Below are 25672 nucleotides of genomic sequence, written 5' to 3'. Positions count from 1 at the left end.
CCACCTACTGCCGACAAGGTAACTTCCAGCACTAACTCACAATTTAGGCCACAGCCAGCAGAACCTATAGAGACTAAACCGCAGTTTAACCCTTATGCCGCATCATTTCGTCCTGATTTGTTGCAGTCATATAAGCCAGAGAACTTACATTCCTTATGGATACCACAAGTTCATCCTGCAACAATGACCTGGAGATCGGACATGTCTGACTTCGCCAGATACATGATTCGCCGGGAGTTAATAAACATTAGTCTCTCAAAGTTTGATGATCGTGCTGAGAATTATAGAGCCTGGAAATCCAACTTTCAAGCAGTGATCCAAGACCTTAATCTCACCGGCAAGGAACAACTGGATTTGCTTGTTAACTGGTTAGGCCCTGAATCAGCAGAGCGCATAAAGACAATAAGGGCAGTTCATGTGGACTATTCAGATGCAGGTCTTATTGCAGCCTGGGAGAGACTGGAACAAACCTACGGCAGCTCAGAAGCCATAGAATGTGCCTTATTTAAAAGACTGCAAACCTTCCCAAAGATAACTAACAAGGACAATAGAATACTTCAAGATCTGAGCGACCTGCTAAAGGAAATAGAATTGGCAAAATTAGACCCACGTCTCTCAGGACTGAGCTACCTAGATACTGCTCATGGCGTTAATCCAATAGTGTCCAAGTTGCCACATGGCATGCAGGATAAATGGGCAGACCACGGCTCACGGTATAAAAGGCAGCATAATGTGTCCTTTCCCCCCTTTTCATATTTTTCCAGGTTCATCAGTGACCAAGCTCGGAAGAAGAATGATCCCAGCTTCGACTTCACTGAGCCTACTCTACCAGCATCATCATCATCTACAAGGTATGATAACATTGCCAAACGTAGAGATTCAAGGAACACAGTATCTGTGAGAAAGACTGACGTTCCACTTACTACACCTGCCTTCACTAAGACAAATAATGTTGCTCCTAAAGTCATGGACAGTAACCGTATGTGCCCTATCCACAAAAGGCCTCACCCACTTAAAGAATGCCGTGGATTCAGAGCAAGGAATTTGCAGGAGCGTAAAGATACCCTCAAGGAGCTTGGGATATGTTATAAGTGTTGCACCTCCTCAGACCACCTCGCTAAGGTCTGTAAGGCCGCCATTAAGTGCACTGAATGCAGCAGTGATAAACACGTCACAGCCATGCATCCCACGCCAGCTCCACACAACTCACAACCTTCTGCAGCATCTAACCCTGCTCAAAAGCATGGCGGGGAGCCACAGGTCCCTTACACAACTGCAACCGCTGTTTCCTCCTCATGTACTGAGGTATATGGAGAAGGGACTAATCCTAAATGCTGTGCCAAGGTATGTCTGATTAAGGTCTATCCAGAAGGACAACCCGACAAGGCCTCCAAAATGTATGCCATAATAGATGAGCAAAGTAACCGATCTCTAGCAAGGCCCAAATTCTTTGAGATCTTCAACATAAAGGGACAAACGACTCCATACACCCTCAACACCTGCTCTGGTCGTATTGAGACTTCTGGCAGGAGAGCCTCTGGGTACATAGTCTCTTCAATCAAGGGAAACGTGCATATACCGTTGCCAACCCTAATTGAATGTGACCAGGTATCTGATAACAGGGAGGAGATTCCCACTCCAGAAGCTGCACTTCATCATCGCCACTTGAGGCACCTGACTAATGAAATTCCTCCTCTGGACATGAATGCTGATATTCTAATCCTACTCGGAAGGGACATTCTGAAGGTCCACAAGGTACGCCAACAATGCAACGGCCTAGATGATGCTCCATACGCCCAAAGACTCGACCTAGGCTGGGTAATCGTGGGCAATGTATGTCTGGATAAGAGACACAAGGCATCCGAAGTCAACGCCTGTAAAACGTATGTGCTCCAAAATGGTCGCGCAACTCACTTTAAGCCATGCCTTCATCACTACGAAGAGGTTCTCTGATTGCATCCAGGAGCCTGACATCATTCCCACTCCCTACGGTGATGACTTAGGGAGAACAGTGTTTCACACAACAAAAGATGACAACAAAGTCGCCTTATCCATAGAAGACAAGGACTTTCTTAAAATCATGGACAGTGGATTCTTCAAAAATGAATCTGACCGCTGGGTTGCTCCCTTACCCTTCAAGGCTTCAAGGACCAGGCTTCCTAACAACAGAGAACAGGCCTTATCTAGATTCATCTCACTGCAGAGATCATTAAGGAACAAGCCTGAAATGAAGGAACATTTCATAGCTTTTATGGACAAGATATTTCGCAATGATCACGCAGAGCCAGCTCCACCATTGCAAGCTGATGAAGAATGCTGGTATCTATTTTCCTTTGGAGTGTATCATCCAAGAAAGCCGAAACAAATCAGGGTGGTGTTCGATTCCATCGCCAAACATGATGGCGTATCTCTGAATGAAGTTCTCACTGGTCCGAACCTGACTAATAACCTGGTGGGAGTACTCATGAGATTCAGAAAGGAACCGGTCGCCATTACCGCCAACATCGAACAAATGTTCCATTGTTTCATCGTGCAACAAGATCACAGAAATTATCTCCATTTTCTATGGCACCAAGACAACGACACCAACAGGGAAATGATCGAATACCGCATGAAGGTGCACGTTTTCGGAAACAGTCCTTCTCCTGCAGTCGCTACATACGGCCTACGTAGGACCGCCTCTGATGGTGCTGCGGAGTTCGGGAAGGATGCCCAACAGTTCGTTGAAAAGGACTTCTACGTGGACGACGGTCTTAAATCCCTTCCTACAGTGGAGGAAGCCATAGATCTGCTCCAACGGACACAAGGTATGCTTTCTAAAGCTCATTTAAGATTGCATAAAATTGCCTCCAATAGTGCTGTTGTCATGAAGGCCTTTCACCCTAATGATCATGCTGCAATTTCTCCTATTACCCTTGGGAAAATACAAAACTGGGGGATAAAAAATAATTTTTGTGGGAAAAAAAAGATTTTTTATTTTCACAGCTCTGCATTATAAACTGTAGTGAAACACTTGGTGGTTCAAAGTTCTCACATCACATCTAGATAAGTTCCTTGGGGGGTCTAGTTTCCAATATGGGGTCACTTGTGAGGGGTTTCTACTGTTTAGGTACATTACGGGCTCTGCAAACGCAATGTGACGCCTGCAGACCATTCCATCTAAGTCTGCATTCCAAATGGCGCTCCTTGCCTTCCGAGCCCTACCATGCGCTCAAACGGTGGTTTCCCCCCACAAATTGGGTATCAGCGTACTCAGGACAAATTGGACTACAACTTTTGGCGTCGAATTTCTCCTGTTACCCTCGGGAAAATACAAAACTGGGGGCTAAAAAATAATTTTTTTGGGAAAGATTTTTTTAAAATTTTCACGGCTCTGCATTATAAACTTCTGTGAAGCCCTTGGTGGGTCAAAGTGCTCACCACACATCTAGATAAGTTCCTTAGGGGGTCTACTTTCCAAAATGGTGTCACTTGTCGGGGGTTTCTACTGTTTAGGCACATTAGGGGCTCTGAAAACACAATGTGACACCTGCAGACCATTGCATCTAGGTCTGCATTCCAAATGGCGCGCCTTCCCTTCCGAGCCCTCCCATGCGTCCAAACGGTGGTACCCCCCACATATGGGGTATCAGCGCACTCAGGACAAATTGGACAACAAATTTTGAGGTCCAATTTCTCCTATTACCCTCGGGAAAATACAAAACTGGGGGCTAAAAAATAATTTTTGTGGGAAAAAATGTTTGTTTTATTTTTACGGCTCGGCATTATAAACTTCTGTGAAGCACTTGGTGGGTTAAAGTGCTCACCACACCTCTAGATAAGTTCCTTAGGGGGTCTACTTTCCAAAATGGTGTCACTTATGGGGGGTTTCAATGTTTAGGCACATCAGTGGCTCTCCAAACGCAACATGGCGTCCCATCTCAATTCCTGTCAATTTTGCATTGAAAAGTCAAACGGCGCTCCTTCCCTTCCGAGCTCTCCCATGCGCCCAAACAGTGGTTTACCCCCCACATATGGGGTATCAGCGTACTCAGGACAAATTGTACAACAACTTTGGGGTCCAATTTCTTCTCTTACCCTCGGGAAAATAAAAATTGGGGGCAAAAAGATAATTTTTGTGAAAAAATATGATTTTTTTTTTTTTTTACGGTTCTGCATTATAAACTTCTGTGAAGCACTTGGTGGGTTAAAGTGTTCACCACACCTCTAGATAAGTTCCTTAGGGGGTCTACTTTCCAAAATGGTGTCACTTATGGGGGGTTTCAATGTTTAGGCACATCAGTGGCTCTCCAAACGCAACATGGCGTCCCATCTCAATTCCTGTCAATTTTGCACTGAATTGTCAAACGGCGCTCCTTCCCTTCTGAGCTCTCCCATGCGCCCAAACAGTGGTTTACCCCCACATATGGGGTATCAGCGAACTCAGGACAAATTGTACAACAACTTTTGGGGTCCAATTTCTTCTCTTACCCTTGGGAAAATAAAAAATTGGGGGCGAAAAGATAATTTTTGTTAAAAAATATGACTTTATTTTTACGGTTCTGCATTATAAACTTCTGTAAAGCACTTGGTGGGTCAAAGTGCTCACCACACCTCTAGATAAGTTCCTTAGGGGGTCTACTTTCCAAAATGGTGTTACTTTTGGGGGGTTTCAATGTTTAGGCACATCAGGGGCTCTCCAAACGCAACATGGTGTCCCATCTTGATTCCAGTCAATTTTGCATTGAAAAGTCAAATGGCGCTCCTTCGCTTCCGAGCTCTTTCATTTGCCCAAACAGTGGTTTACCCCCACATATGGGGTATCAGTGTACTCAGGACATATTGTACAACAACTTTTGGGGTCCATTTTCTCCTGTTACCCTTGGTAAAATAAAACAAATTGGAACTGAAGTAAATTTTTTGTGAAAAAAAGTTAAATGTTCATTTTTATTTAAACATTCCAAAAATTCCTGTGAAACACCTGAAGGGTTAATAAACTTCTTGAATGTGGTTTTGAGCACCTTGAGGGGTGCAGTTTTTAGAATGGTGTCACACTTGGGTATTTTCTATCACATAGACCCCTCAAAATGACTTCAAATGAGATGTGGTCCCTAAAAAAAAATGGTGTTGTAAAAATGAGAAATTGCTGGTCAACTTTTAACCCTTATAACTCCCTAACAAAAAAAAATTTTGGTTCCAAAATTGTGCTGATGTAAAGTAGACATGTGGGAAATGTTACTAATTAAGTATTTTGTGTGACATATCTCTGTGATTTAATTGCATAAAAATTCTAAATTGGAAAATTGCAAAATTTTCAAAATTTTCACCAAATTTCCTTTTTTCACATATAAACACAGGTAATATCAAAGAAATTTTACCACTATCATGAAGTACAATATGTCACGAGAAAACAATGTCAGAATCACTGGGATCCGTTGAAGCGTTCCAGAGTTATAACCTCATAAAGGGACAGTGGTCAGAATTGTAAAAATTGGCCCGGTCATTAACGTGCAAACCACCCTTGGGGGTAAAGGGGTTAACAGTCCCCTTAGGGGACTTGATGGGGACTTGAAGCTGCGATCATCCGATGTGAGCCCCCATCCAAGGCAGGGACGTGACATATGACGTGAAGGGGTTAAAAAATGTCTTAATTAGAATCGAGACCACAATACAGAACTTAGATGACGAGGACACCTATGTATCGAATCGTCCAGGTCATTATCACGTGATGTTTCCCACCGGAGAGGCTTATTTGTTGCCTAGACTCTCTTGGTTCCAATTTTTGGAGGAAAACTTTAAATTCCATTTTTTTTATTATGAGAAATTACAAAATTATGTAAAAAAAAAATATTATAAACCTTTAAAACTTTATGAAAAAACACATTTACTTTAGAAAGAAAACTCTTTCTTCAAATGGAACGAAAGCGTTCCCGGTGATGAAATTGCCGAACGTCTTTACAAATAATTTCTTTTTTTTCTTTAACACAACACAATACACATAAAACATAGTAAAAGTTAATTGCTTTCATTTTTATTATCCTCTATAAGTCATCTCAATATGGTGCTTTGCATCTTTTATTTTCATACCAAAAAAAAAACAGATCACGACGAATAAAAGCAAAAATGTGGAGAGAAAAAATCCAAAACCAAAAGCAATTAAAAAAAACAAAACAAAACAATTTTCCTTATTTTGTAGGTCGTTTGTAGTGATACCCATCAATTGCTTCATTATATATAGTTATTTTTTTTGGGGGGGGGGAGAATTTATAAATGAACTAAAAAGGTGAAAAAATTCACGGAATTTACAATGTTCAGAAGTTTGTGAATTTGGTCCGATGTAAATTGTCCAACCTAAAGAGTTTTAAAGACTATTAAAAAAAAAAAAAAAAAAAAAATAGTCAGCAGCAAAAACTCGGAAGGTGATGCGTCCGGCTAGTCCGTCTTTTCAGTCTTGGCGTCTTTTACCATGACGTCTGACGATTTCCTCAAGGGTCCCTTTTCTGAGTTGTTGTTTCCTTGGCTGCTTTCCGATACTCCTCCGGATTTATTTGTCGTGTGTTTCTCCAAATAATTCAGCATCTCGCTTAGAACGGTTTGGAAGGTGCTAAGAGCCGCGCAAATCGCCGGAGTCCCGAAACCGTGAGTGATCAAGCTGGAACATAAAAAAAAAAAAAATAAATACAAATGTAAAACAAACAAATAAAAAAACAAACAAATAAATAGCCTTGAAGTCATGACGTGAAATTGTATCAAAAATCAATTTATTTCACAAGAACATTCTGTTATTCTACCGGGAGAACTATTAAAAGGAAAATCTCTTATTGTAGGCAGAATATTTTATTTTAATTTATTTATGTTTTATTATATTTTTTTTAATACCATCTGTATTTTTTTTTTAATGGAAATTGAAAAACGGTATTGGTGCGCTGCGTTACTTTGTATCGAAAATTCTGAACTGTTCACTGGATGAAGCTGGAACGTTCTTGACTAATCACGCAATCCCCGGGCATCAGAATGGTAATTTTTTACCTTGAGAAGTTTCAATCAGAACATGGATTACTGTGAAGGATACATACAGACAATGAATTACTTATCATAACCACAGAGGAGGCACCGGTTATTTCAGTAATCGTGGCTCCGTGTTAGAATCTTTAATGTAATCCTTTTTCAATTTTTTTTTTCACTTTTATTTGCAGGCTTAATATCTACATTATTTTGCGTAATCGGCGTTACTTAATTTTCATGTAAACCTTCATCCAATGCGAAGGGAAGTAATAAAGAAAAATAATATTAATGACAAATCTTTCGCAGAAATTCTTTGACACTTAATTCTAGTTCATTTCCCGTGTTTTTACATAGTTTTCGTCTTTTAGTTCTTTTTTTTTTTACGGTGTTGAATGCGTTGGATCGATTCTTATTATTATGCGTCTCTGTTTTAAGGCATTTTCTAGTACAAGAAATGATGGCCTATGTTCAGGATCAATGACGCTGTGATTGCCATAGATTAGCACAATGCATTGGCTTTGGGGCTTCATGTACGGTGCGGAGCTGCAGTACAAGGACACAGACACTCTCTCATGTTAAACTTGGGTCCATAACGCTCAGAAGAATGTCACAGCCCTTCAAAGAAACCGGGCACAAAATATTGAGGATCTCTACGTCTAAAGGAAAAGGTTCACTCATCATTATAGACAGTTATTTTTTTTATTGTAAGAACAGTATGGATTCTTTACTGTAAAAGCATTGAGACTATGGATTGTTCGCTGGAGGCTCTGGATTCTTTTCTGTACAAGTAGTAAGGCAATACATTCTTTACTGTACAAGCTATGAGACTATGGATTTTTACCGTATGAGCTGTGAGACCATGAAATCTATACTGTATGAGCAGTGAGACTATGGATTCTTTACTGTATGAGCAGTGAGATTATGGATTCTTTACTGTAAGGACAGTGAGACTATGGATTCTTTACTGTTTGAGTAGTGAGACTATGGATTTGTCACTATAAGGGCAGTGAGACTATGGATTCTGTGAGACTATGGTATGAGTTGTGAGACTATAGATTCTTTACTGTAAGAGCAGTGAGACTATGAGTAGTGAGTGACTATGAATAGTGAGACTATGGATTATTTACTGAATGAGTAGTGAGACTATGGATTCTTTACTGTTTGAGTAGTGAGACTATGGATGTGTTACTATAAGGACAGTAAGACTATGGATTCAGTGAGACTATGGTATGTGTAGTGAGACTATGGATTCTTTACTTTAAGAGCAGTGAGACTATAGATTCTTTACTGTATGAGCAGTGAGACTATGGATTCTTTACTGTATGAGCAGTGAGACTATGGATTATTTACTGTATGAGTAGTTAGACTATGGATTTGTTACTGTAAGGACAGTGAGACTATGGATTCTTTACTGTATGAGCAGTTAGACTATGGATTCTTTACTGTATGAGCAGTGAGACTATTGATTCTTTACTGTAAGAGCAGTGAGACTATTGATTATTTACTGTATGAGAAGTGAGACTATGGATTCTTTACTGTATGAGAAGTGAGACTATGGATTCTTTACTGTATGAGAAGTGAGACTATGGATTCTTTACTGTAAGGACAGTGAGACTATGGATTATTTACTGTATGAGCACTAAGACTATGGATTCTTTACTGTAAGGACAGTGAGACTATGGATTCTTTACTGTATGAGTACTGAGACTATGGATTCTTTACTGTATGAGCAGTGAGACTATGGATTCTTTACTGTATGAGTACTGAGACTATGGATTCTTTACTGTAAGGACAGTGAGACTATAGATTCTTTACTGTATGAGTAGTGAGACTATGGATTCTTTACTGTATGAGTAGTGAGACTATGGATTATTTACAGTAAGAGCAGTGAGACTATGGATTCTTTACTGTATAAGCAGTGAGACTATGGATTCTTTACTGTATGAGTAGTGAGACTATGGATTATTTACAGTAAGAGCAGTGAGATTATGGATTCTTTACTGTATAAGCAGTGAGACTATGGATTCTTTACTGTAAGAGCAGTGAGACTATGGATTCTTTAATGTATGAGAAGTGAGACTATGGATTCTTTACTGTAAGGACAGTGAGACTATGGATTCTTTACTGTATGAGCACTGAGAATATGGATTCTTTAATGTATGAGCAGTGAGACTATGGATTCTTTACTGTATGAGTAGTGAGACTATGGATTCTTTACTGTAAGGACAGTGAGACTATGGATTCTTTACTGTATGAGTAGTGAGACTATGGATTCTTTATGGTAAGAGCAGTGAGACTATGGATTATTTACTGTATGAGCAGTGAGACTATGGATTTGTTACTATAAGGACAGTGAGACTATGGATTTGTTACTATAAGGACAGTGAGACTATGGATTATTTACTGTATGAGTAGTGAGACTATGGATTCGTTACTATAAGAGCAGTGATACTATGGATTCTTTACTGTATGAGCAGATAGACTATGGATTTTTTACTGTAAGGACAGTGAGACTATGGATTCTCTACTGTAAGAGCAGTGACATTATGGATTCTTTACTATATGAGCAGTGAGATTATGGATTCTCTACTGTAAGAGCAGTGAGACTATGGATTATTTACTGTATGAGCAGTGAGATTAAGGATTCATTATTGTATGAGCAGTGAGACTATGGATTCTATGCTATATGAGTACTGAGACTATGAATTCTTCACTGTATGAGTAGTAAGGTTATGAATTATTCACTGTACAAGCAGTGAGATCATGGATTCTTTACTGTATCAGCAGTGAGATTCTGGATTTTTTACTATATGAGTTGAGACTGTGAATCCTTCACTGTACGCGTTTTGAGACCATGTATTCTTTACTGTACGAGCAGTGAGACCGTGGATTCTTTACTGCAAGAACAGTTCTCTGATATTAATAACCTATTTCCATAGATAGGTCATCAATAGCAGATCAGTTGAGGCCCTCAATATTTTGTGCATGGACAATTCCATTTAATCTTCTCTCTCTCTCTTCTCCCGGACTCCTGAACGGGAGAAGTCCATGTTCAGCACCAGACCCGTGTCTTCAGTTCGGGTTTACTCATTTCTGGTAGAGAAATCATCCTATAATTTTCCTTGAACTGTTCAAGGCTACGTACGTTTCAAAAAAAACCATAGCTGATAATGCACAGAGGAAATTTATATCAAATTTGGTTCCAAAGTGTTCTTGAAATCAACAGTCCATCAAAATGAAGGATTGTAGTTGAGGCCACGCAAAGAGTGGACAAAAGCCTTCTTTTACGTTTTTAAGGTCGAGATAGCCCTTAAAACCTGAGGAACACTTTACAACATTGTAGTAATCAGATTCTGCAGGCATCCATTAAAATCACAGAATAAGTTGCGTACCTAAAATGTGTTAAGTGTCTCTGGATATCGAGGTCTAGAATTGGAGTCGGTCTCGAGGAACCCAATGGCGACCTGTCTTGACTGAGTAGATCCTGAAATTCTTTGCAGATTTGCCTAAAAAAAAAGTCCATAAAAATAATGACAATTAATAGGAACAGTCACATCATCACGTAAGCTCCGCAAACAATGGGGATTGCTGGAACAGAGGGGAGATTTTAGGAGATTGCAAGGTTTAAAAACCAAACTTGACAAAATTGTTCTTGCCATATGGTCCTCAACACACAGAACCTTCTGCATGGAGGATCTGAGTTTGGTGTTGCCGAATTAACAGTTTGGGATCTGTAAGTTTTCACTTTATTTTCTAATAAAATTTCAGTTTTTTTTTTTTTTAATAACTGGACAACCCCTCTAAAATACTTGGTGTTGATAGTTGTAGTAGGCTATTTTAGGGTTGCTATTATAAATGCAGAATCATGTGCATGTTGGACACTGAAAAATAAGCTAATCATACTGTCATTGAGATCAAAAGGAGAAGGCCATCATCTAAATGCCCTTTGATTGGGCTACCACCCTGAAAACACCCTCTAAAGATTCCACAGGCTTACTTTGGACAGAACAAATGCTCACTCTGTCTCTATTAAAGGGAATCTATCAGCAGGCTTTTGATGGGTAATCTGAGAGCAGCGTCATATAGGTGCTGAGACCCTAATTCCAGCGATGTGTCACTTGCTGTATTAATAAAATCAGTGTTTCATCAGCAGGAGATTATCACTACAGAACTAGCTGCCTTGTGCTTCCTAGCCAACTCCTGTGTAACCACGCCCCCACCGCTGATAGGCAGCTTGCTGTCAACATACAGTGTACACAGAAAGCAACCAACCAGTAGTGTGGGCGGGGTTATGCAGAGCTCAGCATTCAGAGAACTGCTAAATCTGCAACAGAGAAAAATGTGATTGTATCAATATGATAACCAAGGGCAGAAAAGTTGCTTACTGGATCAAGGAAAGAATCCCCCATCCATATGGGAACTTTGGGAAGAATCATATAATGTCACATAATTTTTCAGGGACGTGAATGTTATTCCACATGGTTACTAGAAACTATATAGTAATCAGAGAACTGCTGAATAACTTGATGATAGAGTAAATATAATTTTTTTCGAGCTTACTATTGAGGTGTGATTGAAACCTGACGGTTTATCGAGATGACGAAGACAGAAAAGGATCCACCTAAGTCATCTTCCAAAGTTGTTTTTTCCAACATAGCCAATAATTATCTACCTAATGTTAGTATATTGTCCTAATATTGGCATTAGTAGCAAGAATCTACTAGTTTTATTAAAAAACAAGTCTGGGAACACATCACAATAAGTTTTAGGAACTAAGCTTTTCACTTGATCCATCTGGCTAATTTGGGATCCCATGATCAGATCCATGTGTAAATCGACTCAAGAGAAATTCAGTAAGTATTCTTGTGTCGTGCCTCGATACGGCTATATTTCTGGAATTGAGCAGTAACGTTTTGTATTTTGTAGTATTTAGAACTACCATAGATATATTAATGTCCTTTTCCATGTCTTTTAAAATCAATTTTTGCTTGAAAATAGAAGCTTGATTATTGTGGTTTAGACTTTTATAATCCATGGAAATCAAATGTGATCCCCCAAGGAAAGCTTCTTCTGAGTCAGTGGTAGAAGAAATGTAATATTACATGTTGTCCAGTCACATACATTTCTGATCATGCAATACAGTCTGGATCTTCCCGGGGAGTTTCTCTATTTTAGCGATTCTCGGAATCACGGAGACATTCTTGATCTTGAGCAACGAGCCCCCTTTATGAGGATACAGTATGTGGAAAGAGGGTGGTTTCAGGAGACAAGAACAGATTTTAAAAGCTACCATGACTTATAAAGTCTTAGAAGCAAGAACAATCTGTCCTTCACAAGGTGGAAGTTCTAAAAAGTTTGTAAAATAAGTTTAAAAAAAAAAATTCAAAGTATACCAAACAGCCAATTACTTACTTTGTGGCAAGTATCATCTTTTTCCTCGCAGTCTGTTCTTTCTGTTCCATGTGTTGTCTAGCCAAATGTTCTCCCACAGCCTTTGCCGGAAACTCTGTCTCGCAAGTGTATCCAAAATCTCGGGCTAGATGTAGAGCCTCTCCTGTTGAGAACAGAACAGCAAAAATGGTGTAATCAGGTCAGATAATGGATTGCGCAAACTAACTAAAGATGGCCATACACATTGGATCCAACTTGATGGACCAATTTTGACGGTAGAGATCTTCGGCCGGATTAATGAAGTGAACAATAGTTAGTTTTGATCTATGAACGATCAATGAGCGCTCTTATTCGTTCAAAATCCCATTGGGCACGTTAGATTTTTTTTTCATCAATAATCCACACAGGTAAAATGTGGATGGGTCATTTGGGCGACCAATGATAGTTCTTTAACCAGCAGGCCCACCATTTCTTACCCTACGCACATTCATATGAATATTGTCTTGGTTGTTCTCGGACGTCGAACAAGTAGTTGCAAGGAACAGTGCCGTTGCCCAATGTAATCTAAAGTATGCCTGGAGCCATCTTGTGAACCAATGATTCCATCAATGATTGCTTGTTCATCGGTATAGAGTCATCGTGTGAACCAATGATTGCTTGTTCATCGGTGTAGAGCCATCGTGTGAACCAATGATTGCTTGTTCATCGGTATAGAGCCATCGTGTGAACCAATGATTGCTTGTTCATCGGTATAGAGTCATCGTGTGAACCAATGATTGCTTGTTCATCGGTGTAGAGTCATCGTGTGAACCAATGATTGCTTGTTCATCGGTGTAGAGCCATCGTGTGAACCAATGATTGCTTGTTCATCGGTGTAGAGCCATTGTGTGAACCAATGATTGCTTGTTCATCGGTGTAGAGCCATCGTGTGAACCAATGATTGCTTGTTCATCGGTGTAGAGCCATCGTGTGAACCAATGATTGCTTGTTCATCGGTGTAGAGCCATCGTGTGAACCAATGATTGCTTGTTCATCGGTGTAGAGCCATCGTGTGAACCAATGATTGCTTGTTCATCAGTGTAGAGCCATCGTGTGAACCAATGATTGCTTGTTCATCGGTGTAGAGCCATCGTGTGAACCAATGATTGCTTGTTCATCGGTATAGAGCCATCTTGTGAACCAATGATTGCTTGTTCATCGATATAGAGCCATCTTGTGAACCAATGATTCCACCAATGATTGCTTGTTCATCGTTATAGAGTCATCTTCTGAACCAACAATTCGACCAACTATTGTTTATTCATCAGCCCATTTTCAGCTAATGTGTTTGGCCACCTCAACTAACAACCCAACAATTTACGATGATTATTACCGGTGAAACTTTTTACACAAGACTTTAAGGCATGAGGCATTTAACTAGTGGAATATGGTAATGTGCTGATGAAGAACATTACATATTTTTAGGCACCCCTTTCTTGGTATAGGTAGCCATGTTACCCACTGATTGCCAATGTTGCTTTATAGCACAAAGTTAAAATTGAGCCTAGAGATTTAAATTTTGCATTTTCTTTCTACAATTGCTTGGGTTTCCTTAGCTTTCTTTGAAATTGGTCCTAGTGTGTGAGATCGGAAAATGAGATAGTGAGCAACTTAGGGACAGGAAAAGAGTCATTATCTCTTAAATGGGTTGTTTCATCAAGATGGTCCTTGTCCATAAGGCTGATTCAGGTGTAAGGACATCATGGTTATAGCCAAATCCTCTCTGGTGCATTCAAGCCATCAATGGATTGCATGGTTGGCCATTCATCTTCTCGCAAAATCAATGCTTGCTGGGGTCCTGGATGACATATCCTCTTGGTGAGCAAATATTTGATTTTCTAAATGACTTCACAAAAGTTTCCCAGGAAATGTAATTCGATTCGCCAAGAATTAAAAGTATTCCAAAGCCTCCAATTGCCCTCATATTACATGTATGACACTTTAAGGTCTCCTACGACTCAACTGAACCCCTTTCAATTTCTTTAATGCAAATATAGCCTTATCATTGTCAAAGTGATCTCAAAATATATGGCTATGAATAAATGTATGGAAACTAAAATAGAGACTCTTATATATCTATCCCCCTATAATAATTACATCTGCATTATTCTCACATGCTAAGATTCTTTATTGCGATGCTATCACAGTTTCTTTAGTGTTTTTTTTACTTTCTCTCTATCTCTATTGCTTAGATATGAGCTGTGATCCTCACTATCCAGATTCACTACAATATGACTGCTGCTTTCCAAACCTGTGCTTTTATAGTGGCTCTGGTAGTTCCTCCTGAGTGGCTGTGCTATATCGTGTGATTTGATATCTGTAAGTTTTTATGGGGAAGACCCCATGGCTACACCCTCAATCCTTTTATAGCTGCGGCAATCTTCTGCAACATGTAAAATGGTGGTGACCATTTTAGGCGATTTTGCGCAAAGCAAATCTAAAATTGTTCGAAATCGCTGTGAATTCAAGCAAATTCAACTCAAAGTCTATTCACATTGAATTGATTTAGTCATTTTTGTTCATCTGTGATGAGATAAACTCTTTAATACCATGATCATTTACTAAAACGTGAACTAAAATCTTAAGGCAGACCGTCAAACTGTAGGAATAATCAAACACTTTCTGGGGCTAAATCCAGAAGATTTTAAGTCTTAGAAAATAAAAAATGAAAATCTACAAATTGCTCAATTCTTCAATAGAAATCCCAATTTCCAGGAAAGTTTCTCATTCTTGGCTGAGAAAACACGTGACGGCTGAGACAAGTGAATAATGAAGAGAACTTATTAGAAGTGTATTTGAAAGATCTCTTAAGACCTTAGAAGAAAGACCTTGCTCGATTTGATCAGCACTTCCAAACATTCAAGGGAATAAAAGGAAGAGGGTTAGTAATGCCCAGTATGTGAGGAGACACTTTCATCCCACTCTGAAGGAACGCGGAACTCCAATCCAGGTACTTTATCTTCTCATCCACTGTGTGACTTCATATAAAATGATCAAAGACAAGTGGGATATATTCCTCAGATCTGAAAGTTCTGAACAACGCGAAGATTTACAATTGTTTGAGGACTGGAGAATGGCATAGTTAATCTGAATCTGAGTTGCGAAGGCTGTGGGTGGGAGACGGAGGGAATCTTACCTTCTACTAAAGACGTCAACAGTGTTACATTTGCAGCTTTTCGTCTTCCTGCAGGTAAGTTTAGACCAAGCCTGTCCAACTTCTCTCTTAAGCAACGTCCTCCATTTTTGGACTTTGCCCTGCAAAAAAAAAATTAAAGCCCCTCCTTGAATATAAAGATTGGAACAGCAGAATGGACCCTAAATAAATGGTAGACCCCATTTTTACCGTTGTTTAATCCAGTAGAGCGCATAGAAATGATGGAAATGGGGCATAATTATAGTCTTTCTTAATACCATAGCACTTGTAATCACCCAGGGTGAATTTTTGCCTCCATCTCCTTCGTATGCTGCTTGGTTAATTACCCTCATTCTTGTTGGCTAAGGTTGAGGGATCTATGGATGCCTACTCAAGCTCCTTCCACCCATGCGAAAATGGATTGTAGACAGAGATCACTGTCAGATCTATCCATGGGCCCCATTGTGACTTCATGTTTTGCCCTTGTAGTAATCCACAAAGCATGCTGGACTGAAGGAGTAGAGAAATATCTGTCATGATCCTATGGTAGTTTTCTGACTGACGTGCGAGGGGTTAATTATTTGTGGCCTTTTTTTGGTTCTGGGAGGGCTTTTTCTAGCCTTGGTTGGCTTGAGTCCTTGTCAGTTATACTCCTGCCCTTGGCTGAGTTCAGTTGACCCTGGTGTGTTTGTGCCTTGTGCACGATCAGCGTGAATATTCCCTGTTGCTGACCCGGTCTGTCCCACACTTTGCTATTGCCTGTTGATTCTGTATTTTGTTGTTCGGTTCTATTGTTAATTGACTCCAGCTTGACACCTAACTACGTTTTTGTCTCACTCCTTTTGTCCTGCGCCGTGATCCTGTTACTGACCTTGGCTTGTCTGACCCCGCTCCTTGCGTTGCCGGCTCTTATTTTCGACCTTGGGCCCCCCAAAGTATTCTCGGGTGCTAGCTCTTGTCTTTAGGACCTTCCTACTCTGGTCATGTGACCCACCAGGTCCTTGTCTGTGTCTCTTCACACCCTACTTCAGCCTGCTACTCTCTCCTGCCCTCCCACTCTCGTGTGTGCGCACGGTAAGCACAGTCTTCTTCGGTACAGTCCTCTCCCTCTCTAGTGTGTATGCACTGCACCCACTGTCTTGTTTCCTCACAATATCCTTATATTGTGGTGTCTAGCTTCACTAAAATATAAACAGGCACCGCGGATGGGGTGAGAATAATAATATGATGTATACTCATCTGCCATTACATATGTAGATTCAAGGCAGTCAGCTCAGGTGGTCTGCCTAGGTACCAGCATCACCGTATTTCTGAGTGACAGACAAACAGTGACTTCATGGCTTCCCACTCCTTTGCTTACCACTGTGGCTGCCTACTCTAGATTGAAAGGGCTGATAACATGTGAGTATACATCATTTTGCAATTTTCACCCCATCCATGGTTGTTCTTAAATTTTTCGTGAGGCTGGATCACCCCTTTAAAGATAATCTGTCAGTAGAATCAACCATTCTAAGCCGTTTATATGGGCATGTAGGTCATAGGAAGATGAATAAAATGATACCTTGATATCTGTGATCCGATGTCTTATTCCAGAAAGATCCATATTTTTCTGAAATTAGCTGTTAAGATCTACGGGCCGGACATAGATCTCCATGAGAATCTGCCTCTAGAGCTAATTTTAAATGAAATGGGGAGTTACCAATGTAATATGTGATGCCTGCTCTTTGCCCTCCTGATCTTAATTCACACCTGTGTATGATTATAACTGACACAGGACAGTATAAAACACATTTGTAGTTGTCCTCTGACAAGCAGTCATTGTTGCAATACAGCAGAGCTGCTGCTGCAGAAGTGTTTATAATGAGACAACGCTCAGTTCTACTGTACTGTGTCAGTTAAATTTCTCACAAAAGCAACACCCCCTTTCATTTAAAATAAGCTCTGGAGGCAGACTCTCCAGGAGATCTATATCAGTCTCATTGATCTTAACAGCTCATTTACATATTTAAAAAAATGTGGATTTCTCTGTAATAAAACATAGGATCGCAGATATCAAGGTATCATTTTATTCAGTTTCTTATGACCTGCATGTCCATACAGGCGGTATATGAGGGTTTATCCTACTGACAGATTCCCTTTAAGAGTCATGAAGCATTTTAGTATTTGTATTTGTATGGAAAAGTTGTTACCTAATCTGCAATTAAGACAGCTTGAAAAATTGTGAAAATTTTGGTAAATTGAAAAGAAAATTTTGTGACATTTTGGCAAACAGTTACGTACATTTTAAGCCCCATATTTATAGTTGATAAATGGAGTTCCATTCATACATATGTAAAGTGAAGTAGAAAAAGTAGATTACACTGTCTAAATATGTTGGTTATTAGTAAGGTGGTGATCCCATCTGGACAACCCCTGCGACATCGTAGATGAAGGTCGCTTACTTGATAGCCACTGCAAAGGGTGACCACCACTCTAATATGAAGGCAATGACACAACCATATTGATATAAAATTCAAATTAATACTTGTCTTAGTCTTCTTCTTTTACTCTTACCGTGTTTTTTGCGGCCGGTTACTGCGGGCCTTTTTTGGGGGGGCCGTATTGCCACAATTTTCACGGTCTGCCGCAATAACGGGCCGCAAAAAACTTGCTGATCGCCATGTTCATGGTTTCCAATACTATGGGAAAAGTATTGGGAAGAAAAAAAATGGCATTCCGCAAAACCGGAAGTCACGGTGTACCGCAAAAACAAGCTTTCGTTGTTTTTGTGGCCCCATTGATTTTCAAAGGGGGCTGTGTCCATAAGCTGTGAAAAAGATCGAGCAGGCTCGATATTTTTTCATGGCCGTAAATACAGCCCTCATGGCCATACGATGGAATTATTGAGGGCCATTTTTGCGGCCCCATAGAAATCTATTGGGGCCGCAAAAACTGGACATAAAACCACGGTAAGTGTAAAAAAAAGCCTTAGGTAGAGAAAATAAAGGAATGAGGGTATTTTCTCTACATATGGACTTCTTGTAGGATTGATCTCCGTTGAAAGGTTGAAATATATCCAAAGAGAGCCATGTGTTTATTACGTATCATCTTCTGTTAGAGTATTTTGGAGTTTTTGGAATCGCAAAGGGCGGTCTTTGGGGGTGACTTATTTTAAAGTTGTTTTTTTTTTAAAAAAAGAGTTGTATGGAGACATTATATCATATTGGACATCCAGTGCCTTCTACACAGCAGTTGTACACTAGATTTGCTTTGCGGATATAGTAAAACTCCTAATTGCCTAATGCAAACATAGAAATATTGACCTGCATTTACCTTCGTAATATTCCGCCCAGGAGAGAAGCGTTGAGGCATTCGGGAGGAGAGAGACGTCTTTTCACTTCTGCTATGGTGACCTTGTATTTCGACGTGGAGCTTAGCAAAGAGAGGCGGCCAGGAACTGAGCAGAAGAGGTCTGTGGGGTTTACTACGCAGGTACCTCCTGAGAGGAGAGAAGGACAAGAAGCTTATGTTACGACTACATAAATAGAATATTCACGATTTATACCTAAATCCAGCCAGGAAGATCAATGTACTCATTTTTTGGAGTGTAATACTAGAGTAAAATTGTATTTGTCTCCCATGTCTATTGCTGGCTATTACTATGATTTGTATATGTTGTTATCACTGTTATTGTTGTGTAAAGTTGGCTTTTGTGAAGACATAATGATCGTGGTCGCAGAGGGTGTGACCGCGACCAGGCTCAAGTGGGAGAGGGGACCACTGATGTCAGCGCCTTTTTCAGCTGGACGTGCGTCTGAGGATACATAATCAGCTAAAATGTATGCAGCGCAGGGACCCGCTGGGTCCCTGCACTGCGATATATGCCACTGGCAAATCAAAGGCCACAGCTGACGTCGGCGTATGCAACATGGGTGGTGCATGGGAGCGACATCATGTGCATCATGGCTGGCACACTGAAGTTAGCTGCTTGTCTTTGCGCCTGCTATGCAAGAGGAAACCACACCTTGTGGGAGTGGAAGAAGGTAAGAAGAGTCATTTATTTAGTTTTTAAATGTGTTGGAAAAGAGCAGCTGCATGGGGGACATTATACAAGGATGGGGTCCAGGATGGGGGAGATTATACCTTATACATTTGATTGATGAATTCTGAATACTGTCTTGAAATTTTGATGTATTAACTAGATATAATTATGTAGTTGAAGACTTTTGATAAATAGATAGATAGATAGATAGATAGATAGAAAGATAATAGATAGATAATATATAGATAGATAGATAATAGATAGATAGATAGATAATAGACAAATAGATGTATATATAGATAGATAATAGACATACAATAGATAAATAGATAATAGATAGATAATAGATAGATACTGTAAATAATAGATAGATAATAGATAGATGATATATAGATGATAGATACATAGATGATAGATAAATAGATAGATAGATAGATTGCAAAATTAAAAAATGGAGCAGCACATTTGACAAATACAATCTTGGAGCAAAAAAACACTTCCCAAGCCAAAATATCTATATTTTGTTGACATGCATTAGAAGAAAAAAGGTAGGCAGCACTCCAAAATTTACAAAAAAATAGGTAGACTTTATTTAGCCCATATGGTTTGGCGACTTTTCGGTCCAAATGAGCCTATTTCAAGCAGTGAGAGATTTGTATTTATAGGGTATATATAGAAATATTCCATCATTAGACAATTGTGTAATCTTAGATAGATAAATAGATAGATACAGTGGCTTGCGAAAGTATTCACCCCCTTGGTCAGATGAGACCAAAATGTAATTTTTTTGCCACCAAGGTAAATGCTATGTCTGGTGCTAAACGAACACAGCAAACACAACACAACACAACAAAGAACACCATCCACACAGTGAAACATAGTAGAGTGTTATGATCAGGTGACCTTGGAGCAGCATGAAAACTTTCACTGGAGTAGGTGGTAACTATACTGACCGCAAACCCTGATCTTAACACCGCAACTAGAAGTAGCCGTGGGGTGTACCTAACAAAACCTAGACACCTCGACACAACTGGAGGACTAAATACCCCTATAGATGGAAATAGGAATTCTACCTTGCCTCAGAGCAGAACCCCAAAGGATAGGCAGCCCCCCACAAATATTGACTGTGAGTAGTAGAGGAAAAGACACACGCAGGCAGGAAACAGGATTTAGCAAATGAGGCCACACTAGCTAAATAGGAAAGGATAGGACAGGATACTAAGCAATCAGAATTAAAAACCCTTCCAAAAATATCCACAGCAGAAAATACAAAAACTCCACCATCTAACTAAAGATGTGGAGCGTATATCTGCAACTCCAGAGAATCCAACAAGACTGAGAAAGCACTGACACAGTCTAAGTAGGACAAGAGAAAAACAAATGAATAGCACAGAATATAAGCACACTGCATGTGTGCCACAGAAAAAGAAACAGACACTTATCTTTGCTGAATTGGCAGCTAAGCAGGAGAAGCCAGAAAGTGATCCAACACTTCACAAGAAACATTGACAACTGGAAAGGACTAATGAATCCTGCACACCTAAATATCCCAGTCAGAACTGCAATCAGCAGATACACCTGGCCAGGACTGCGACTCAGAGACAACTGCATTCTCACCTACAACCACTGGAGGGAACCCAAAAGCAGAATTCACAACAGTACCCCCCCTTGAGGAGGGGTCACCGAACCCTCACCAGGGCCCCCAGGACGATCAGGATGAGCCACATGAAAGGCACGGACCAAATCAGCAGCATGGACATCAGAGGCAAAAACCCAAGAATTATCCTCCTGGCCATAACCCTTCCATTTGACAAGGTACTGAAGCCTCCGCCTCGAAAAACGAGAATCCAAAATCTTCTCAACCACATACTCCAACTCTCCATTAACCAACACAGGGGCCGGAGGATCAACAGAGGGAACAACGGGCACCACATATTTCCGCAATAAAGATCTATGGAAGACATTATGGATAGCAAAAGAGGCCGGAAGCGCCAAATGAAAAGACACCGGATTAATAATCTCAGAAATCTTATAAGGACCAATAAACCGAGGCTTAAACTTAGGGGAGAAAACCTTCATAGGAACATGACGGGAAGACAACCAGACCAGATCCCCAACCCGAAGCCGGGAACCAACACACCGACGATGGTTAGCAAAACATTGAGCCTCCTCCTGAGACAACACCAAATTGTCCACCACATGAGCCCAAATCTGCTGCAACCTGTCAACCACAGAATCCACACCAGGACAGTCAGAAGGCTCAACCTGCCAAGAAGAAAAACGAGGATGAAAACCAAAATTACAAAAGAAAGGCGAAACCAAAGTAGCCGAACTACCCCGATTATTAAGGGCAAACTCGGCCAATGGCAAGAAGGCCACCCAATCATCCTGATCAGCAGACACAAAGCATCTCAAATAAGTCTCCAAAGTCTGATTAGTTCGCTCGGTCTGGCCATTTGTCTGAGGATGAAATGCAAAAGAAAAAGACAAATCAATGCCCAGCCTAGTACAAAAGGCCCGCCAAAACCTAGAAACAAACTGGGAACCTCTGTCGGACACAATATTCTCCGGAATACCATGCAAATGAACCACATGCTGAAAAAACAACGGAACCAAATCTGAAGAGGAAGGCAATTTAGGCAAAGGCACCATATTAACCATCTTAGAGAACCGGTCACAAACAACCCAGATAACAGACATCTTCTGGGAGACCGGAAGATCAGAAATAAAATCCATCGAAATATGCGTCCAGGGCCTCTCAGGGACTGGCAATGGCAAAAGCAACCCACTAGCATGGGAACAACAAGGCTTGGCCCGCGCACAAGTCCCACAGGACTGCACAAAAAAAACGCACATCACACGACAAAGAAGGCCACCAAAAGGACCTACCAACCAAGTCTCTGGTACCAAAAATGCCAGGATGACCAGCAAACACGGAACCGTGAAACTCAGAAATCACTCTACTAGTCCATCTGTCAGGAACAAACAGTTTCCCCACAGGACAGCGGTCAGGTTTGTCAGCCTGAAATTCCTGAAGAATCCGTCGTAAATCAGGGGAAATGGCAGAAAGGACCACCCCTTCTTTCAGAATACCGACCGGTTCTAAGACATCAGGAGAATCAGGCAAAAAACTCCTAGAGAGGGCATCAGCCTTAATATTCTTAGAACCCGGAAGGTACGAGACCACAGAATCAAAACGGGAAAAAAACAAGGACCATCGAGCCTGTCTAGGATTCAGCCATTTGGCAGACTCGAAGTAAATCAGATTCTTATGATCGGTCAAGACCACAATAGGGTGCTTAGCTCCCTCAAGCCAATGTCGCCACTCCTCAAACGCCCACTTCATAGCCAACAACTTCCGATTGCCGACATCATAATTGCGTTCAGCAGGCGAAAACTTACGGGAAAAGAAGGCACACGGTTTCATTAAGGAACCAACAGGATCCCTCTGAGACAAAACGGCCCCTGCCCCAATCTCAGAAGCGTCAACCTCAACCTGAAACGGAAGAGAAACATCCGGTTGGCGCAACTCCGGAGCAGAAGTAAATCGATGTTTAAGCTCCTGAAAGGCAGAGACAGCCGCAAAGGACCAATTCGCCACATCAGCGCCTTTGTTCGTCAAATCGGTCAAGGGTTTAACCACGCTGGAAAAATTAGCAATGAAAAGGCGATAAAAATTTGCAAAACCCAAAAATTTCTGAAGGCTCTTCATGGATGTGGGCTGAATCCAATCATGAATGGCCTGAACCTTAACCGGATCCATCTCTATAGACGAGGGAGAAAAAATAAAGCCCAAAAAAGAAACCTTCTGCACCCCAAAGAGACACTTAGACCCTTTCACAAACAAAGCATTGTCACGAAGGATCTGAAATACCATCCTGACCTGTTGCACATGAGACTCCCAATCATCGGAAAAAATCAAAATATCGTCCAAATATACAATCAAGAATTTATCAAGATAAGTCCGGAAGATATCATGCATGAAGGACTGAAAAACAGATGGAGCATTAGAGAGTCCGAATGGCATCACAAGGTATTCAAAATGGCCTTCGGGCGTGTTAAACGCAGTTTTCCATTCATCACCCTGCTTAATACGAACAAGATTATATGCCCCCGAAGGTCAATCTTCGTAAACCAACTAGCTCCCTTAATCCTAGCAAACAAATCGGAAAGCAAAGGTAAAGCGTATTGAAACTTGACCGTGATCTTATTCAAGAGGCGATAATCAATACAGGGTCCCAAGGAACCATCTTTTTTAGCAACAAAAAAGAACCCCGCTCCCAACGGTGAAGAAGATGGTCGAATATGCCCTTTCTCCAAAGACTCCTTAATATAGTTCCGCATGGCGGTATGTTCAGGTACAGACAGGTTGAAAAGTCGACCCTTAGGAAACTTACAGCCTGGAATTAAGTCAATAGCACAATCGCAGTCCCTGTGCGGTGGAAGGGAACTGGAATCGGGTTCATCGAATACGTCCTGAAAATCAGACAAAAACTCTGGAATTTCAGAAGAGGAAGAAGAGGAGATTGACATCAAAGGAACATCATTATGAACCCCCTGACAACCCCAACTAGTCACAGACATGGACTTCCAATCCAACACAGGATTATGTACCTGCAACCACGGAAAACCCAGCACGATAGCATCATGCAAATTATGCAACACCAGAAATCGACAATCTTCCTGATGGGCTGGCGCCATTCGCATGGTCACCTGTGTCCAAATCTGGGGCTTATTTTTAGCCAAGGGTGTAGCATCAATGCCCCTTAAAGGAATAGGGTTCTGCAAAGGCTGCAAGGGAAAACCACAACGCTTGGCAAACTCAAAGTCCATTAAGTTCAAGGCGGCGCCTGAATCCACAAACGCCATGACAGAAAATGATGACAATGAGCAGATCAAGGACACAGATAACAAAAATTTAAGTTGTACAGTACTGATGGTAACTGAACTGGCGATCCTCTTTGTCTGCTTAGGGCAGACAGAAATGACATGAGAAGCGTCACCGCAATAATAACACAACCTATTCTGATGTCTGAAACCTTGTCGTTCCATTCTAGATAGAATCCTATCACACTGCATAGGCTCAGGAATTTGCTCTGAGGATAACGCCACAGCGCGCACAGTTCTGCGCTCCCGCAAGCGCCGGTCAATCTGAATGGCCAGAGACATAGAATCACTCAGACCGGAAGGCGTGGGAAACCCCACCATAACATCTTTAACAGATTCAGAAAGACCCTTTCTGAAAATTGCCGCCAAAGCATCATTATTCCATTTAGTCAACACCGACCATTTTCTGAATTTCTGACAATACAATTCTGCCGCCTCTTGACCCTGAGACAGGGCCAACAAGGTCTTCTCAGCTTGATCCACAGAATTAGGTTTATCATATAACAATCCCAAAGCCTGAAAAAAGGAGTCTACATCAAGCAAAGCCGGATTCCCAGATTCCAGGGAAAATGCCCAATCCTGCGGGTCGCCACGCAGCAGGGAGGTGACAATTTTAACCTGCTGAATGGAACCACCGGAGGATCAAGGTCTCAAAGCAAAAAACAGTTTACAGTTGATTTTAAAACTCAAAAATTTGGACTTGTCACCAAAAAACAGGAGTAGGAATCTTCGGTTCTAAAACAGGAGTCTGAACAATATAATCAGAAATACCCTGTACCCTAGCAGCAAGCTGGTCTACAAGCTGGGACGGGAAGAAAAACATTAGACTCGAACAAAGACGACCCAGGAAAACATACTCAGAAGGGAGGTAAGAACATTTCTAAAACAATCCACAGTGAGGAGATTGGAACAAAACAAAATCCTCTAAACTGCATGCTCGCAAACGCCAGAAGCCTGACAAACAAGATGGAAGAACTAGAAGCAGAAATATCTACAGGTAACTTTGACATAGTGGGAATAACCGAGACATGGTTAGATGAAAGCTATGACTGGGCAGTTAACTTACAGGGTTACAGTCTGTTTAGAAAGGATCGTAAAAATCGGAGAGGAGGAGGGGTTTGTCTCTATGTAAAGTCTTGTCTAAAGTCCACTTTAAGGGAGGATATTAGCGAAGGGAATGAGCATGTCGAGTCCATATGGGTTGAAATTCATGGAGG

At 40.9% G+C, this 25672-nt stretch overlaps 1 protein-coding gene across 2 annotated transcripts in view; it reads right to left on the bottom strand.

The window, feature by feature from the left end:
• Positions 1–5773: 5773 nt before the first annotated feature.
• Positions 5774–25672, bottom strand: part of TFAP2D (transcription factor AP-2 delta) — a 111500-nt gene continuing 91601 nt past the window's right edge. The window contains exons 4-8 of one of the 2 annotated variants that reach the window (XM_069728349.1): positions 18860–19025; positions 15551–15669; positions 12397–12538; positions 10377–10490; positions 5774–6631 (exon numbers count right to left, since the gene is read on the bottom strand). In XM_069728349.1, the coding sequence (XP_069584450.1) occupies positions 6412–6631; positions 10377–10490; positions 12397–12538; positions 15551–15669; positions 18860–19025 (761 nt within the window). In that variant the 3' untranslated portion in view covers positions 5774–6411. The remainder of the gene's footprint in view (positions 6632–10376; positions 10491–12396; positions 12539–15550; positions 15670–18859; positions 19026–25672) is intronic. The other variant, XM_069728348.1, reaches the window with a different exon arrangement.

Source organism: Ranitomeya imitator, chromosome 5 (genome assembly GCF_032444005.1).
Source record: "Ranitomeya imitator isolate aRanImi1 chromosome 5, aRanImi1.pri, whole genome shotgun sequence".
Classification (NCBI taxonomy): Eukaryota; Metazoa; Chordata; class Amphibia; order Anura; family Dendrobatidae; genus Ranitomeya; species Ranitomeya imitator.
The sequence above is the reverse complement of the archived record's forward strand: the minus strand, read 5'-3'. Positions and strand labels throughout refer to the sequence as shown.